The 17,500-nt window shown below is 37.7% G+C and overlaps 3 protein-coding genes across 3 annotated transcripts in view; all 3 read left to right on the top strand.

Moving 5' to 3' along the window:
- The first annotated feature begins 1,306 nt into the window (after positions 1–1,306).
- LOC144451734 (aqualysin-1-like) lies at positions 1,307–6,933 on the top strand. Its single transcript, XM_078142638.1, has 9 exons — positions 1,307–1,315; positions 2,173–2,301; positions 2,903–3,040; positions 3,719–3,851; positions 4,567–4,679; positions 4,983–5,130; positions 5,445–5,629; positions 6,172–6,343; positions 6,797–6,933. The coding sequence occupies exons 1-9, from the start codon at positions 1,307–1,309 to the stop codon at positions 6,931–6,933; spliced, it is 1,164 nt and encodes a 387-aa protein (XP_077998764.1).
- Positions 6,934–8,198: 1,265 nt separating this feature from the next.
- On the top strand, positions 8,199–13,436 carry LOC144451733 (aqualysin-1-like). Its single transcript, XM_078142637.1, has 8 exons — positions 8,199–8,297; positions 8,803–8,940; positions 9,528–9,660; positions 10,031–10,137; positions 10,455–10,602; positions 11,426–11,610; positions 12,048–12,219; positions 13,282–13,436. The coding sequence occupies exons 1-8, from the start codon at positions 8,199–8,201 to the stop codon at positions 13,434–13,436; spliced, it is 1,137 nt and encodes a 378-aa protein (XP_077998763.1).
- Positions 13,437–16,370: 2,934 nt separating this feature from the next.
- Positions 16,371–17,500, top strand: part of LOC144451732 (alkaline serine exoprotease A-like) — a 5,127-nt gene continuing 3,997 nt past the window's right edge. Inside the window, exons 1-3 of the mRNA XM_078142636.1 lie at positions 16,371–16,487; positions 16,757–16,882; positions 17,372–17,500. The exon at positions 17,372–17,500 is cut by the window's right edge and continues 1 nt beyond it. Of these exons, the coding sequence (XP_077998762.1) occupies positions 16,371–16,487; positions 16,757–16,882; positions 17,372–17,500 (372 nt within the window). The remainder of the gene's footprint in view (positions 16,488–16,756; positions 16,883–17,371) is intronic.

Here is a 17,500-nt window from a genome sequence, read left to right as displayed (position 1 = left end):
AGCATAAGATACGCCACGCCCACAGCTAGTATAGATAGGGTCACACAAAAATAAACCAAATACATTGTTGATGATTTCGATGAAAACACATGGCAAATTCTATTTCTGTCGTACACTATTGGCGTACTGGTGTATGTTTATTTGAATATTACCCTGCGTTCGGTCATCATGTGCAGAAGTCGGAAGCGGGAAGGCTCAATTCCCCGGTATAAGCTAACTTTCAGCTAAAATGATGTTGGTGTGGTGTGTCAGTCATGTAACACGACATTCTTTACACACACAGACACACACACACACACACACACACACACACACACACACACACACACACACACACACACCTTCAAGTGCAAGAGAAAAATGTAAAATCATCAAGTCCATTTGAAATATTTTCATTAGAAGCCTGGTTTTACTGCACTGTAAAAGAATAGCAATGCTTATCACGGTGGGCAACGGATCCTGCTGTGTTATGTTGTGTTGTGTTGTGTTTTGTTGTGTTGTGCTGTGTTATGTTGTGTTGTGTCTCTGTTATTGTTAGTCAAGATATGAAATATGCGATACACAGTCCAGAAACACACTCTAGAAACGTATCCCACCCGTTTAAACTACTCATGGTATATTCTACCTGACTTGACACGAAGCAACTACCCATCACTCATCAAAGGTATAACTCATAGAGACAGTTTCAAAACAACTTTAAAGGTTCACCTCAATAGCTCGTAGGAAACACGTGTATATATTTCTTTAACCTGGCATCAATTTTAGTTCAAGTGTTAATCTACCTGTCTATACCATGCATTCATTATTATTATTATTATTATTATATTTTCATATTCATTTAGTCTATTTATCACTACTACTAATGTCATTTCTTTTCGTTCTTCTCTTTCTGTTTATTGTGCAGTTACACACTTTACTCACTACATACTGGCTTTGTATTCATAGCACTACCTAATACCACCTACTGATTTGAAATTGATTGTGCTGTCTGAAACATTTTCAGTTTTGGCCAATTTAGTTAGAAGGGGGATGGGGAGGTCTGAGCCTAATTTAGTTTTTTTTAAATCCAAAATTGAACTATTGATCACGCCCCCATGAATGTCAATATCGACATATTACAATCCTATTCTTGTTTCTGAAACATATGGCGATTTGTTAAACAAGAGAGGGCGTCCTTTGCATAAAACTTGGGTGACTTGACGACTTAAATACCCTCAATTTGCCGCATCTGGAGCGCCCTCTTTTAAGTGCGAAATATCCGGAAGTCAGTGCAACCAACAACATTTTACGAAAATACAAAAGAAAAATGTCGAAAGTAATGTAAACGGTCGACTTTCAGAATCGGAGATAGTGATAGGGGTGGGGGAGGAGAGAAGAGGAGTGAGTGAGTGGGTGGGTGGGTCAGTGGTGGGTGGTATGGGATGGTTGGATGGATGGGTAAGTGGCTGGTAGGATGGGCGGTGGGGTTGGGTGATCGTGAGTGAGCGAGTGAGAGAGAGAGAGAGAGAGAGAGAGAGAGAGAGAGAGAGAGAGAGAGAGAGAGAGAGAGTGTGAGGGGGCGTTGTTGAGTTTGTAGGTGTGTCGTTTAGTCAGTCACTCAGCCAGTCAGTCAATGAGAAAGGAATTCCAATACAAGGACTGCTAATGATGTATCACGTCTATCCATAAATCTTGTTGCCTGACAAGACGGTGGGAAACTATGGCATTTTATGTATGGTTACTGATAACAAACAAAAAAAAACAGACAAACGCGTTAACGATAAGAAGTACAATGTATGATAATATATCAAGATATATCAACTTTTAATGTTAGGTTGCAGACACTTACAGACACTGTGAGCATTTACTAAATAGAGAAAAGGTAAGCGAAAAATGTTACATTATTTACTTAAAAACAGCAACACAAACTAAGAATCTTAATCTAAGACTTAAAAAGCTGTGTCGTACATATAGATTAATGTTCACAGAATCTAAGTTTGTTCTACAAACGGTCAAACCTGTGCGAGTTCTACTAATTTGAACATAATAACATTCCAAGTTACACGCGTTAGACCAGAATTTCATTTACTTCAATTATTATTAAAGGCCAGAGTTTCAATCCCAGGTTCTCGCATAAATTATCTTATTACTTTATATCTATCATTTTGTTGTGTATTTATGTCGCTTTTACAGAACGAAATGGTCCGATTCACCCTGTTAACGTTATTCGCGGTTATTGGTGCTACCGCCGCCAGGTTGGCACCTTTACACCGCACGGACGAAGACACACGAGTACCCAACAAATATATTGTTATTTTGAAGGTAATAGGCAATGGTCTATGAAATGTTCACGTAGCTTTAACGTTTTGTTTCGAGGTTTGAAAATTATACCAGACCCTTACTGGCAACTGTTCAATCTTTATAACTAGCTAAATTATCAGTTAACCAATCGTGTATTGTTGTGTAGAGCTTGTATTGATATCCGTGTGTAAACAGTGCTGCAAATATTTAATCTAGTATCGTAGAATTGTAGGTTGTGGCGCCTGAGTTGGTGTCATTTGATGATTTGTCAACGGATTGTACATAACATTACATTGTACATAACATAATTGTGAAACAACACTTATGTGTACGTGGGTCTTGATGTATGTGTAAATAGTGGATATATACAGTCAGTGTGGAAGATGGGGTAACTTAATTAACAATGAACTAACGTGACAAATAAGAATTACTTCAGTTAAAATAAAATAAAATAAAATAAACCAACATAACATACCATACCATACCATATCATAATATAACCTAACACAACACAAGACAACACAACGCAACACAACGCAACACAACACAACACAACACAACACAACACAACACAACACAACATTTTTGATGTACTTCATGTGTAACATAATCTATTTTTCAGAATGATAAGGTAGATGAAGTTGCCAATCGCATCGAAAATTTGAAGACAGCACTTCCAGTTGAAGCCAAAGTATTGAGAAAATGGAATACTGTCATTTTGGGCTTGAGCGTTGAAATGGACAGCAAGGCACTGGAAACGGTAATTTGATGAGCAGTATTTGTCATTTTTTCAAAAGTGTACATTTGCGTTGTCCATGTGTTAAAACACGTCGTCTAAATAGTATACGCAATCAGTACTTTACACGTATACACATAGCATATTTCCTTACCTATGTTATCTAAGTTGTGTCAGCTTTAATCAAAACAGCTGGGCAGGACCGACCCAGATTGCTGACAACACATAGTGTAAATACAAACTATGTGTACACTGTTAAAGGAAAGGTCCATCCAGGCTTATTTTTGCCTATACTACATTTTGTACTGATATTACTATCGACTTAAATGTGATTTGAGGTGATAAAATAGGACCTTCGTAACTTAGTCGGTTTTGAAATCTTACAAAGAATTCCTGCTGCACTTGACAAGTGTTTACTAGTCATTCTCTAAATATGATGTCATCACTTGAAGTTTTCCTTTAAAACCTTGCAGGAAATCCCCAACGTGGGAATGTCAAGTACTGTAAGTTAAGCTTCTTTTGAGGATTTCAATGTTGAGTAAGTTGAAGTGCCATTTTATCTCCTACAATCGTGTGTAAATGGATAGCTATAATTAGTACATGTGTACCGAAGGCAAATATATATAAGCGTGGCTGGACTGTTTTGTTTAGTAACATGGGCTGTCTTTATCAATATTGTGTTACAAATAATATCTCTTTTAGGTAAGAACCTTTTCTGAGGTAAGCTACATCGAGGAAGATTCACTAGGTAGAGGTAGTCAAAGTGTCGGTAGCTGGGGATTAGATCGGGTAGATCAACGTTACTTACCAATGGACAATGTGTTTTCACCCAGAGGTAGGTCAGTGCATGGACATGGATGCATCTCACTAATACATCCATGACATGGCCCACTAGGCGCGTCCAGACCTGATACCTATTGTTTCAACCGGCAAAACTGTATATTGAAAAAAGTATAAGTAAACTGTTAAGGTGTGGTGATTATATTGCGCCCCTGGCAAAAAAATTCCCTGGCAATTAGAGTTATTCAAATTACTCCAAACTTTGCCATATGAAAGTTTGTACCGTGCAAACACATCCAGCAATTGTATCCATTCTGACTCTTGTTCCTGTAGAGTTTTCTTCTGTGTTCATGGGCAATATTTGTTGTATCCTGTTATTGCCTAATGGATAAGAAAGACCTTCGGGTGTGTGTGTGAGGGGGGGGGGGGGGTTGAATAATTATTCGAAGTTGCCGGTCGTAGGAACCATTTTGTAATTAAACGAAGTGTTTTTTGTGTATTGGCAACAGGATGCGCCACATGATGGTTACATAACTTTTTAAATTCTTACCCAACCTAACAAGTTCCGTCTACTATGCCGAATTTTATTCAATTGCATAAAGTCTATGTTCACTTGGGAAAATGATTCTGCTCAAAAACAAAGTTCAGTTTCAGCGTCCCTAGTTACTGGGTAGGACTTTGTAGTGTGGGACCCAGACAATCGGGCGGAATTAGACGACTGCTTCACTTGACCTTCTTGTAAGTATATCATGGTTTCTGCATTACTACAGGTAATGGAAATGGTGTGAATGCCTATGTTTTAGACACTGGTATCCGTTACAGTCACGTTGACTTCCAAGGTAGAGCTGCCTTTTGGTATGATGCCGTACAAGATGGTCAAAGAGTACGTTTGAAGTTTTGAAATTATTTATGCCGCGCTTACCTGAAGGTTTAATATCTCAGAGCACTACATGTATATAGAATTTGAAGGTATTCTTCTAAGAGCATAAATGAGAAATCCTTAATGTAATCTGTATCGATACACCACCATCGCCATACTGCAACCATCACCATGACCACCAATGTTGTCTCCGCCGCTGCCGCCGCCGCCGCCGCCACCGCCACCACCACCACCACCACCATCATCATCATCACCACCATCATCGCTATAAATCATGAGTAATGACATTCATTCGTCCATTCACAGGATCCGACTGGAGACTGTCAGGGTCATGGTACACACTGTGCCGGTACCTTGGGTTCGGCAACATACGGTGTTGCTACTAATGTTGATCTATGGGACGTACGAGTTCTCAATTGTAATAATCTTGCCCAGTGGTCCTGGGTGATTGACGGTAAGATAAAATAATAATTTCTAATGCCCAGTATCTTGACATTTCATATTTTCGTAGAACGTGCTTGAACGGAGCAAACAACTCAGACTAGACAGCATAACTGACGGATAAACAATGGTCACATTGGTCGGTTGTCAGGGGAAACGTGGTATTATGCATGAACCATCCTCAATTGCACAATATTTCCCATGAAAATGTTTTCTTGCATCATCGCAAAACTTCAGGCCATTTTACGTCAACATTGCGACAATGGAAAAACATGAGAAGATTTTTTTAGTTATAAAAAGGTTCCATTTTGCTACTTTGTTCTGTAGGACTGAACCGCGTCGGATTCCTCGGAGCACAGCCTGGCGTCGCTTCTGTTTCCATTTATGGAAGTTTTTCTGTCGCATTGAATGCTGCAGTCAACGATTTGGTCAACAGGGGTTTTCCTACTATAATTTGTGCTGGGAATGACAACGCTGATGCATGTGGCTACTCGCCAGCCAGCGCTGCTGACGTTAGTGGGGTTTTTTTACTAAAGATTTTGATTTCAGTTGATGCACGACACTGTCTCGATTACCCAGGTTCAAGAGCCTGACCTAGCCGAGAGGAAGCAGTAATCATCAACTGTGAGTTTGGGTAACCGAGACAAGCCAAGGAAAATACAAGTGACCTAAGTGGCCTTGTCAATCCGAGGCGTGAAATGAGTAGAGACAAAACCATTAGTCACGAGTAATGTCCGGGTAAATGAAAAAGAAATATTGAGGAATAATATAATTTTATCTTCCCAAGCATAACTTATGAATTATTGACAAAATAATGGCGATTTGTAATGTTTAGAGTCATATTTTGAGCACCCCAGAACCAGTGACGTAGACACTGGTTGTCATGATATAGGGCAACCACGGTATATCCATATTTTCTTTATAAAGACAATAACTTGACTTGTGCATGGCATAATGCGATAAAAGAGGATTTATTGATACTTTCATCACATGATTGACAAAATACTATTTACAGGGTACAAACAAATTATGTAAATGTCACTTTTAATTACAGGCATTAACAGTTGGAGCCACAAACAAGGATGACAGTAGGTGGGGATCATCATCTTGGGGGAGCTGTGTTCATATCTTTGCTCCTGGAGTTGACATACTGAGCACATATAAGAATAGTGACACATCAATTGCTTACATGTCAGGAACGTCCATGTCAACCCCACATGTTGCTGGTAAGAGCTTCAGTTTTGTTTTGTTTTGTTTTGTTTTGTTTTGTTTTGTTCTGCTTTGCTTTGCTTTGTTTTCTTTTGTTTTGCTCGGCTTTGCTTGTTTCATTTCGTTTCGGTTTGGTTTGTTTCGTTTAATTTCATTTCGTTTCGTTTCGTTTCGTTTCGTTGAATGTCCTTTTTTGTTGTGTTGCCTTATTCTGTCTGTTCTGTTTTGATTGTACATTTGTTTAAGAATATATATAATTATATTATGTCCAATACAAATTCTTTACTCTCACATGTTTCCTTATTACTGTTACTGTTCACTGAACAATGAGAAGTATGCTTTCCTATTTTCAAATTACCTGTGACCCTCTAACACCTTCTAGTACATAAAAACTATTTGAAGACAACAGTATAGGTAATCTGGGATATATCTCGATAACTTTGCTCATGATACATTTTTTTACCCAACAGGGGCGGCTGCCATACATCTACAGCTAAATCCCAGCCAATCTGCCTATGCTGTTAAAAACGCCATCTTGGTTGACGCCACCACCGGCGTGGTTAGTGACCCACGGGGTACTCCAAACAGAATGTTGTATATCGGATAAGCTTCATGAATATGCATGATCTTGATTGACATCTTTACAAAACTAATTTTTGGAATTTACTTCTCGAATTTACATAATTTTGAGACTTTACATAAAAATATGTCCAGTTAATGAAAAAGTAAATAAAATATTTCAATGAGGTGTTGAGTTTTGGTATTATTTATTGTATTGTGAATTGAGTGTTGGTGACACTGGTATAATGCCAGCACATTTTTTGTAGAAAGAGTAACAAAAACGTCAAATGTTATCTGGCAGGTATTATATTATGAGTTATATCCCGTCTAGAAAGGGTTAGGAATTCCGATGGCACCTCTCAATCCACCCTATGAACACAGCTCTGTGCATCCATGACAAACATTTTGTCATGAGACTTTATAGTATGGCTGCTGTTCTCGCGATAAGTGTTATCATTGTGAATACAAACGGTGTCTACCAACTATGGCGCGAGATACTACCCACCTATTTGATAACGTCAATTTGATGTTTACGACATTTTGTAATTTTGACGTATGGTGTTTTCTCATCGGTATTCACATGGTCCGTCAACACCTGTCACTTGAAAAAGATATCCATTTCTAAATTACTGGTGTCTCAAGTCACAACGATTCCAATACCTAAGGTGAGTGGGTTGTACGTTCACATAATATGATTGCTATTTCACATATCATTTTAAGTGAGTTTTACTGCCCATTTAATGTGGTCATAAGGATGAGAATTGGGTATTTATTTTGGATTTTTAACTGAAAAAACCCCGACTTTACTATGTCTTTCTACTTGAAATAAAACAATGGAATATCATATACCAAGTTCTTGTTTGTAACTCAATAAATTGCAAGAACATAACAATGTACGTACAATAACAAACATTTTGCACCTTTTAAAAAAATTGTGCATATACATCATATATTTGATTAACTTTCACAGACATAAACAAACTGATAGTAACATGGCATGACAATACATCAGAGGCATCCGATGTTGTTTTTGTAGCAATGTATGTCAGTTTGATAGTGTGATAAGGAAAAGACTTTTCTACACTTTCAAAGCCAGGTTTATTTGTTTACCACTGATCAAACACATTCTGATCAGAGGCAATTCTAGACAATTGCTGCCTGGGTTGCAATATGTAGATGTTTGATTGACTATACTTTTGTCATCGTTTGAAATTATGATTTCAATGGGATATATAGTAAATGAAACATTCACAACAGAAGGAATTATGAGTGATGCATTAATTTCAGATTGTTGGGAAGGAGCAAAAAATCATGAGATTAATGATTCTGAGTTTGTTCGTTGTCGCCGTGGCGGCCATTTCTCCAACAATAGAGAGGAGACTAAAAGACACGCAGATTGTTGTTCTCAAGGTATGTACTGAAGTACTCTACTCTACTCTACTCTACTCTACCGTGCTGTGCTGGTCTACACTATTCTATAATATACTATTCTGTACTGTATTATACTGTACTGTACTGTACTGTACTGTATTGTAATGTACTGTACTCTACTGTATTGTACTGTGTTGTGCTGAGATGTGCTGTGCGGTACTGTACTGCTGTATACTCTACTCTACTCTACTCTACTCTACTGGCTGTACAGTACTCTTCTGTACTCTACTGTGCTGTGCTGTGTTGTGTTGTGTTGTGTTGTGTTGTGTTATGTTGTGCTGTGCTGTGCTGTACTGTACTGTACTGTACTGTACTCTACTGTACTCTACTGTGATGTGCTGTACTATGCTGTGTTGTGCTGAGATGTGTTGTGTTGTGTTGTGTTGTGTTGTGTTGTGTTGTGTTGTGTTGTGTTGTGCTGCGCCATATCTTCTGATTGTGAACTAACCCAATGTTAATAATTAATTTCACAATTCAATTGTAGGATGGACATGATAACATTATACGTGATCACGTGGTACAACAAATTCTTGCAAGATATCCGGAGGTGAAATTGGTTCGACAGTTCAACAAAGTGGTTAATGGTTTTTCAATGGTAATGACACCTGAAGTAGCTGAGCAGGTAATAGAAGAACTCATAAAGTAAACGAATAACATAACAAAGTAAAGACAAAAACAGTGAAATATACACAGAGTTACTCACAAAATTGAATAATTTCAAGATCAATCAAAAAAGTTCATTTCTTAGTTAACCCGAAAATCTTTAAATTAGTAGTAGCAGCAGTACGTGTTTTTAACCACTTGGAAATAAATTTAAACAGGGATTGAAAGCGAGGTACTTACACATTGTGGTTTTCGTTACATGCAACATAACACTACAAAACACTATAAAGTTCTGCACTACAAAATGTAGCATAACACTACAAAACAAAACACTACACTACACTACACTACACTACATCAGTCTACACTACGCTACATAATACAACATATCACTGCACACCACAAAAGTGCACAACACAACATTTACAAAATACAACATGTACAGTACACTACACTACACTACACGATATTACAAACTAAATAACCCTACACTACACTACACTACACTACACTACACTACATTGCGTTAAATTAAGAAAATAGACGTATTAACTCTCACATGGAAAAACTGCTTCAAAAAAAAGAATTTTTACAATTTTGTTACAGGTGAGACGTTTTCCAGAGGTAGCCTACGTACAGCAGAACATGTTGATCCAGAAGGACTATGACGTTGATAGTTGGGGTTTGGACAGAGTCGACCAGACAGACCTACCATTGGACAATGCATATTTACCAAGAGGTATGAAAGTTAACAATCATGTGGGATAAATTTGAAAACATGCACATATGGTACATTGTGGATGAAAATCAGTGTACCCACAGACGTGAGCATGGGACAAGTACAAATTCAAAAAAAAATCAACATGGCAGTTACTGCATGCAGTAGTGATGAGGTCTTCAAAACTACAGATAACCTGGTATTGACATATAAGACATCTTTCTTTTAAAGGCCTGTGATTCAATCCCAGGTTCTTACATTAATGTGATGTTATCTGCGAAGCCATAACGATTACATAAGAACATTTTTTGTTGTGCACCAACTCCCAGACAACTATTTTTTCACACTTGTATGTTAATCGTTATCTGAACTAGGCCTTTAATCTTCACAGGTGATGCTTCAGGTGTAAATGCATACGTCATTGATACTGGTATCCGTTACGATCATGTGGACTTTGAAGGCCGTGCGGGTCTGTTTATCGACGTAGTGGAGGAACCGGTCAGTATACATTCCCAGATGATACATATACAGAATTGAGAGACTCAAAAACACAATAATTGGTGTATAAATCCTTTTCTGACCATCATCTCTGGAACCATGGAAAATAAGATGGAGATATTAGAAATAATTATGGAATATATTATAGCAACGAGTGTGGCCATGGAAGGTTTAAAATTGCCTTTTTAATTTACTTACTTATTTTTATTTTTATTTTTAATTAATTAATTAATTAATTAATTAATTAATTAATTAATTAATTAATTAATTAATTAATTAATTCAAAATAATGTTTTTATACTCATCTTTTGTTCAAGGCTCCTGATGGTGATTGCGACGGCCATGGTACCCATTGTGCAGGAATCCTAGGGGGCGCTCTCTATGGTGTGGCCAAACAAGTTGCATTATGGAATGTGCGTGTGTTGGACTGTCAAGGGTATGGAGTTACCGATGATCTTATTTTTGGTAAGTTTATCTTGTTATATTCGTTTAGTACCTGCCACCAGAAATAGTCTTAATCTGTTGCTGTTACTTTGGTCAAGGAAATCAAACCCATGTTAAATTAAAAACATTTAAAAAAAAAAATGGGCCCCTAAGTTTTGCAAGAAGATCTCGGATCTGCGCTCGGAAGGTTGCCGAACATAACCCGAGGATGGAAGTACCTCTTGTGCACAGACATAGAAGTCAAAATGATATCATTACTGCCGCCGAATACTGTTTTAACTCTATGGGGGAAATGAAAAATCGTCCATTTACTTGATCGTCAGGGAGACTGATTCCCAGAGGTGCATTTTACCTTAAGGGGGAACACCACTCCAGGAAATAAAGGAATTTTTGTCAACTTTTGGTTCACCACATACATTTTGCCACAGACAAGGAAGTGTGATTTTGCGCAATTGTTAAGAAACACAAAATTGACTTTTGTCACATTCAATGTTCAATATTTATCTCAGCACTGATCCCTATTGCGTCATGGGAGTCAGCAGATATGCATAGTTATTAGGTGAGCAATACATATTCATATTTCAAAAGTGCTGATTACATTCAAATAGTCATGAATATTTAATGTTCATTTAATACACGTACATGTCTACTGACTCCCATGAGGCAGCAGCTACACTTAGACGACTGCTAGACAGAGACAGACAGACAGACAGACAGACAGACAGACAGACAGACAGACAGACAGACGGACGGACGGACGGACGGACGGACAGACAGACAGACACACAGACACACAGACATACACAGACAGACAGTCAGTCTGACATTTTATTATCTCCTATAGCTATGGACTACGTGGTCGAAAATGGAGAACTCCCCGCTGTGATATCAATGTCCCTTGGTGGAAGCAGGAATCCAGTAATTGATGATGCCGTCGGCCGCCTCGTTGATGCTGGATTCTTCTACGTCACGTCTGGTGGAAATTTGGATGATGACGCTTGTCTCCAATCACCTCAAGGTGCCCCTAAGGTATATATAGAGAAAATTATCATCTTCATATCATAAACGTAATAACGTAGATTTGGTGGTGGTGGTGGTGGTGGTGGTGGTGGTGGTGGTGGTGGTGGAGGTGGTGGTGTCGTCAAGAAGAAGAAGAAGAAGACGTAGAAGAAGAAGAAGAAGAAGAAGAAGAAGAAGAAGAAGAAGAAGAAGAAGAAGAAGAAGAAGAAGAAGAAGAAGAAGAAGGTGGTGATGATGATGGTGATGATGATGATGATGATGATGATGATGATGATGATGATGATGATGATAATGACGACGACGACGATGACGACGACGACGACGATGACTGACGATTTTTGGAAAATAGTTGTCAAAGGGTCAGATTCGACTTTAGTGACCTTGTTTGCAAACAAAACACACAAGGATTTAAACATCAACTAACGGATTGATGTTTATGATTACAGGCATTTTCTGTCGGATCAACTACCCAAACAGATTCAAGGTCAAGTTTTTCCAATTGGGGTCCATGTATTGATATCTACGCACCAGGTTCATTCATCAAGAGTACATACTACACAAGTCCAACAGCTACAGCAATCCTGAGTGGAACATCAATGGCATGTCCACATGTAGCAGGTATGTATGATAACTGCATAATTCACATGACCCTTGGCTCTAGATCTTAGGGCAAACTTTACTTCCTTGACCATCACGACAGCTTTTACTTCCTTGGCTCTCAGAACAATGTTTACTTCCTTGGCTCTAAGGACAGCCTTTACTTCCCAGATAATTAGGGCAGGCTTTACTTCCTTGATGCTTAGGGAAGCTTTTATTTCTTTGGCTCATATGGCGACCAATAATTCCTTGACCATTAGTGTATTCTTCACTTCCTTGGCTCTTAGGGCAGCAATTACTTCTTTGACTCTCAGAGCAGCCTTTACGCCCTTGACTCTTAAGAAAACCTTTACTAGTACTGCCTTCACACTGACAGCAGCTCGTACTTCGGAATCCTTGGCGTTTAGCTCAATCTTTTCTTTATTTAATAGGCAGCCTTTCTTCTTTCATTGGCTCTTAGGGCAATATTCCTCAATGGTTCTTGGGATAGACTTTACAACACTGGCTCTTGGGGCAGCCTTTACTTACTTGGGTCTTAAGACATCTATGTATTTCCTTTCCTCTTAAGACAACCCTTTTCTTCTTTGGTAGTCTCGGACCATATCCTTTCACTTCAAGGGCTTTCCTTTTCAAACGATATGCCGGCCACTACTTTGGCTGAAATATGGACATAATTAGACTTGTTCAGTCTCTGGACCTTTTCATTCTTAACATAATTTGAACAAAATCATTCTGTAAGAAAACACGTTTGTTGTCTTGTGTGAAATGATAACTTAACGTGAGTGGGTGAGTGAGTGAGTGAGTGAGTGAGTGAGTGGGTGAGTGGGTGAGTGAGTGAGTGTGAAACAGTCTTGTGAATGCGGAAGCCATTGGCAGATAACCAGTAACTTTTATTTAAGTTAAGGAAGATATTAAGTTTGAAAAAACTAACAGTGAATAAATATCGCAAAACATTTGAAGATTACGAGATTTCCTAATCTCCCAAGGGATTGTCTAAGGAATAAATAAACCTAAGGGTATTTTTTTGTAAAATGTTTCTTTGGTATTGTAACAAAACAAATATATGTGCCTCTTTATCACTAGGTGCTGGTGCTGTACAGTTGAATCTAAAGCCTGATGCCACTCCTGACGAAATTGGTGCTCGTCTGCAAGGAGACGCTACTCCCGATCGCATACAAGATGCAAAGGAAGCAGAAGGCACGCCAAATTTATTGCTTTACATTGGAGAGGAACCATGAAAGTAAAGTTATGGCCATCGTCATTGCTATTACACAGTTTCGATATTGATTTTGACTTTCATACCATTACAATAAAATAATACTTCCAATGAAACATTTGTCATCTGTACTCCCTTCAGGTTTGAATGTTATGTGCGATGCAAGCAGAGACAAAATACTCAGATTAAGAGCCATTACACGAATACATACATATATACATACATACATACATACATACATACATACACATACATACATACATACATACATACATACATACACACACACATACATACATACATACATACATACATACATACATACATACATACATACATACATACATACATACATACATACATACACACACATACATACACACACACATACATACATACATACACACACATACATACACACACATACATACATACATACATACATACATACATACATACATACACACATACACACACATACATACATACATACATACATACATACATACATACATACATACATACATACATGCATGCATGCATGCATACATACATACATACATACATACATACATACATACTTTTGGCAGAGCGATCAATATATAATTTACAAATGTTACTGTACATTTGTAAAATAAAAGAACACTCCAAAAAGAAAACAATTACAGCTCTATAATCCCATCAGCCTCTTACAGATAGTGAGTGATATGCGAAAGCTACAAGTCCCTGAAATATATCTTCAACTTATTCAGAAGTTAAAAGTTTTACAATTTTTTCATATGTCGGTGGCTTATAAAAGTATGGTGGAATATATTTACATTTAAGCATTTACATTTATCTCTTTTGTATTGCTATCTATGTAAGTCATCAGTAAGCATTTCTGTTATTGATGTAGGGATTTAAAACTATTTAAAACGTAACAGATTTATGAGTGCGAAGCCCTTGTTCAACTGCTCTTAAATAGATGTTTTCTTCTTGAAATAATTTATTTTAGCAAAGGAAGATTGAGTCGACGACGGTTGACTTGCAAGTTATGTTCATGTCTGTCTTTTTTTCTTTCTGTCTGTGTCTGTGTCTGTGTCTGTGTCTGTGTCTGTGTCTGTGTCTGTTCTGTGTCTGTGCCTGTGTCTGTCTGTGTCTGTGTCTGTGTCTGTGTCTGTCTCTCTGCCTATGTCTCCCTCCCTCCCCCATATACAGGCTGCAATGGATTGTATGCGCCCCAGGAAGTTGATGAAGTCTAGAGGGCCGTTGTGGCTCTATAGATCCATGCCAGGGATAATAATTGTAAAGCGCTTCGAGCATACAGTATGAACGCTTTGTAAAAACCAACACTATAACCATTATCTTAAAATTCTCTTATTTCTAGTGTTCACACTGTTGCAATGTATAGGTTCGACTTTGATAAGAGAGATCTTCATGAATAATTAGGATAGGTGTATTGCAAAGTCGTGTGTCCTGTACCAAATGTATTAAAATTATAAATATTAGATATCGCCGAGTAACACAAGATAAGATAGCACCATATTAACATTGGGTGGAGACACTCGTTATTAGTGACATTCCGTCCAAATACTGATGACATGGGCTGATGTTATCTCACATAAGAGGACAGATGTGGATTTTTAACGGACTGCCTTGTTCTATGTAGCTTCTTTATATTACATATCTAATCTAATCTAATCTAATTTTCTTATATAGCGCATTCCTTAAAGCTATCACAATGCGCTTTACAAAGCACAGAAAAACTAGTACAAAAACAGACTCAAGCGAAAGTGTTATTGAAGAAATAGGTCTTAAGACCTGATTTAAATGCCTGGAATGTGGCAACACTCTGCAGATACGATGGCAGAGCATTCCACAAGTGTGGGACACAAATTGAGAATGTTCTGTCACCATAATAAGCAGTATTGCTGAGTGGTTGATGTAAGTAACCAGAACCATGAAGCACTTTGAATGTTAAGCAGAGAATTTTAAATTCTGCACGCTATTGTACTGGTAGCCAGTATAACACTTTGAGAAAAGGGGTAATGTGATTACACTTCTCTCTCATAACTAAACGGGCTGCAGAATATCGCTATTGTGACCTTCAATAAGCTTGTGACTTTCAGCATTTCCATTCCCTGTCTACACATTATCTGCTGTTAAATCATTGCCTCAAATATGCCATGTACTCGTGTTCTAAAATATCGCCAGCTATTCAGTTGTCGACATACAGATAATTATCCTGTGCCATTCAGTCAACAATAGCGCCAAAAAAAGATAACATTCAGTACTTTAGATGAATCATCATCTTAACTATTTACATTTTCTGTTGGCGTTGATAAGGTCGTGGGAATGCAACAACCTGGTCTGTCCCGGTATATGTACAAATGATAGAAGGAACATTATCTGAATTCATTTTACTGGGGTATCCGCTAAATGAACAAGTAAGTAATAACGGACAATTGTTAAATTTCAGCAAATATTGTAAACTAATCCCTTTGCAGAAACACTGTCATACATTTAAATCGTTAAAGGTGTACCTTTCCAACAATGCATTGATATGAGCTGTAATTCTTTTTACTTTCATGTGGAAATGACGAAAAGAGTTCCATATGGTATCCAGTTCAGTAAAACAAAATCAAAAACTTTAAAAGTTCTTGGCAGAAAAGTTACTAAGTTTAGTCTTATTGTTCAATGTATGTCATTTCTGCAAAGACGGTCAGGTTGAAGTTAAAATGACTATATGTTTGTTTTATTAGATTTCCTCTGAGGTACAAGAATATTGATAAAATATTCACCAGATAATTAAGAATATCATCCATTGAGATAGTGAGTCTGAAAACTAACAGACCATCTACGAAAATATGTCAGTGTACAACAGCTTTAGCCACTTGTTGTTTATATACAAATTAGATATGGTGTTCAGAAAATACAGGATAAACTTTGTTTAATATACTTTGCACATAGGAAGATGATGAAGCTCCTGTTTCTGTTACCCGTGCTTGCCATCTGCAGCGTGAATGCTCTCGCTCCAGTGAAGTATGCAAATGAAGGAATTGGCATCGACAACCAATACATCGTATCACTTAAAGTAAGTAATTGATGCATGCACGTAATTTTCTAAATTTGGGAAAACCTGTGAATGCAAGCTTTCTCTGATGATGTGAGAAATCTCAGGTCACCGCGCATATATGCAAATTGACTCAGTTGATGTGAGAAATTTAAAGGTCATCACGCATATATGTAAAATTATGTCAGTTGCCACCTCGTTCGTGTGTATTATATTGGTGTATTCAATAGTTAACATTCGAATTATAGAAAGTAATTTGTTATTGAAATGTGTGGTTTTGTCGTTTATAGAAAGATGCAAATCTACAAGGTGCCATCCAGAAGGTTAAAGCTTTCACCGTTGATGCTGTATTCGGATGGGAATTTAAAGGGATGAATAAGTTTGTTGTGACTATTGGGAAAACAGGATTAGCATTTGTAAGTTATATTTTTGACTTATTTATTTGATGTGTGTCTTGTACAAGAGGATGTAGACACAGAGAAACACACAAACTATAAATAATGACAAGGTACTCTATGCATGGCGGTTCTTTTGTTGATCAGGTGTTTGATGGATGGATGGATGGATGGGTGGATGGATGGATGGATGATGATGGATGGATGGATGATGGATGGATGAAGGGAGGAAAGGGGGTGGGCGGAAGGGAGGGAGGGACAAACAAATGATCAACTGAACGAACGAAAGAACTAACGAACGCATAAATGAATGAATGAACAAACAAATGAACGAACAAATGAATGAATGAATGAATGAATGAATGAATGAATGAATGAATGAATGAATGAATGAATGATATGAACAAATGGAAGGAGGGAGGGAGGGAGGGAGGGATGGATGTAATCACTAGGCCGACACAGTGATACATTTATTGTATAATTACATGTTTTCCGTGTTGACACACATAGATTCGTACTTTTGATGAGGTCGTTGGCATCGAACAAGATTCTTGGGGATTCATTGATCAAATAGCAAGTTGGGGATTAGATCGTACCGATCAAAAAGACTTGCCTTTAGATAATGTGTTTATCCCAGAA

This window comes from Glandiceps talaboti, chromosome 21 (genome assembly GCF_964340395.1).
Source record: "Glandiceps talaboti chromosome 21, keGlaTala1.1, whole genome shotgun sequence".
NCBI lineage: Eukaryota > Metazoa > Hemichordata > Enteropneusta > Spengelidae > Glandiceps > Glandiceps talaboti.
The sequence above is the reverse complement of the archived record's forward strand: the minus strand, read 5'-3'. Positions and strand labels throughout refer to the sequence as shown.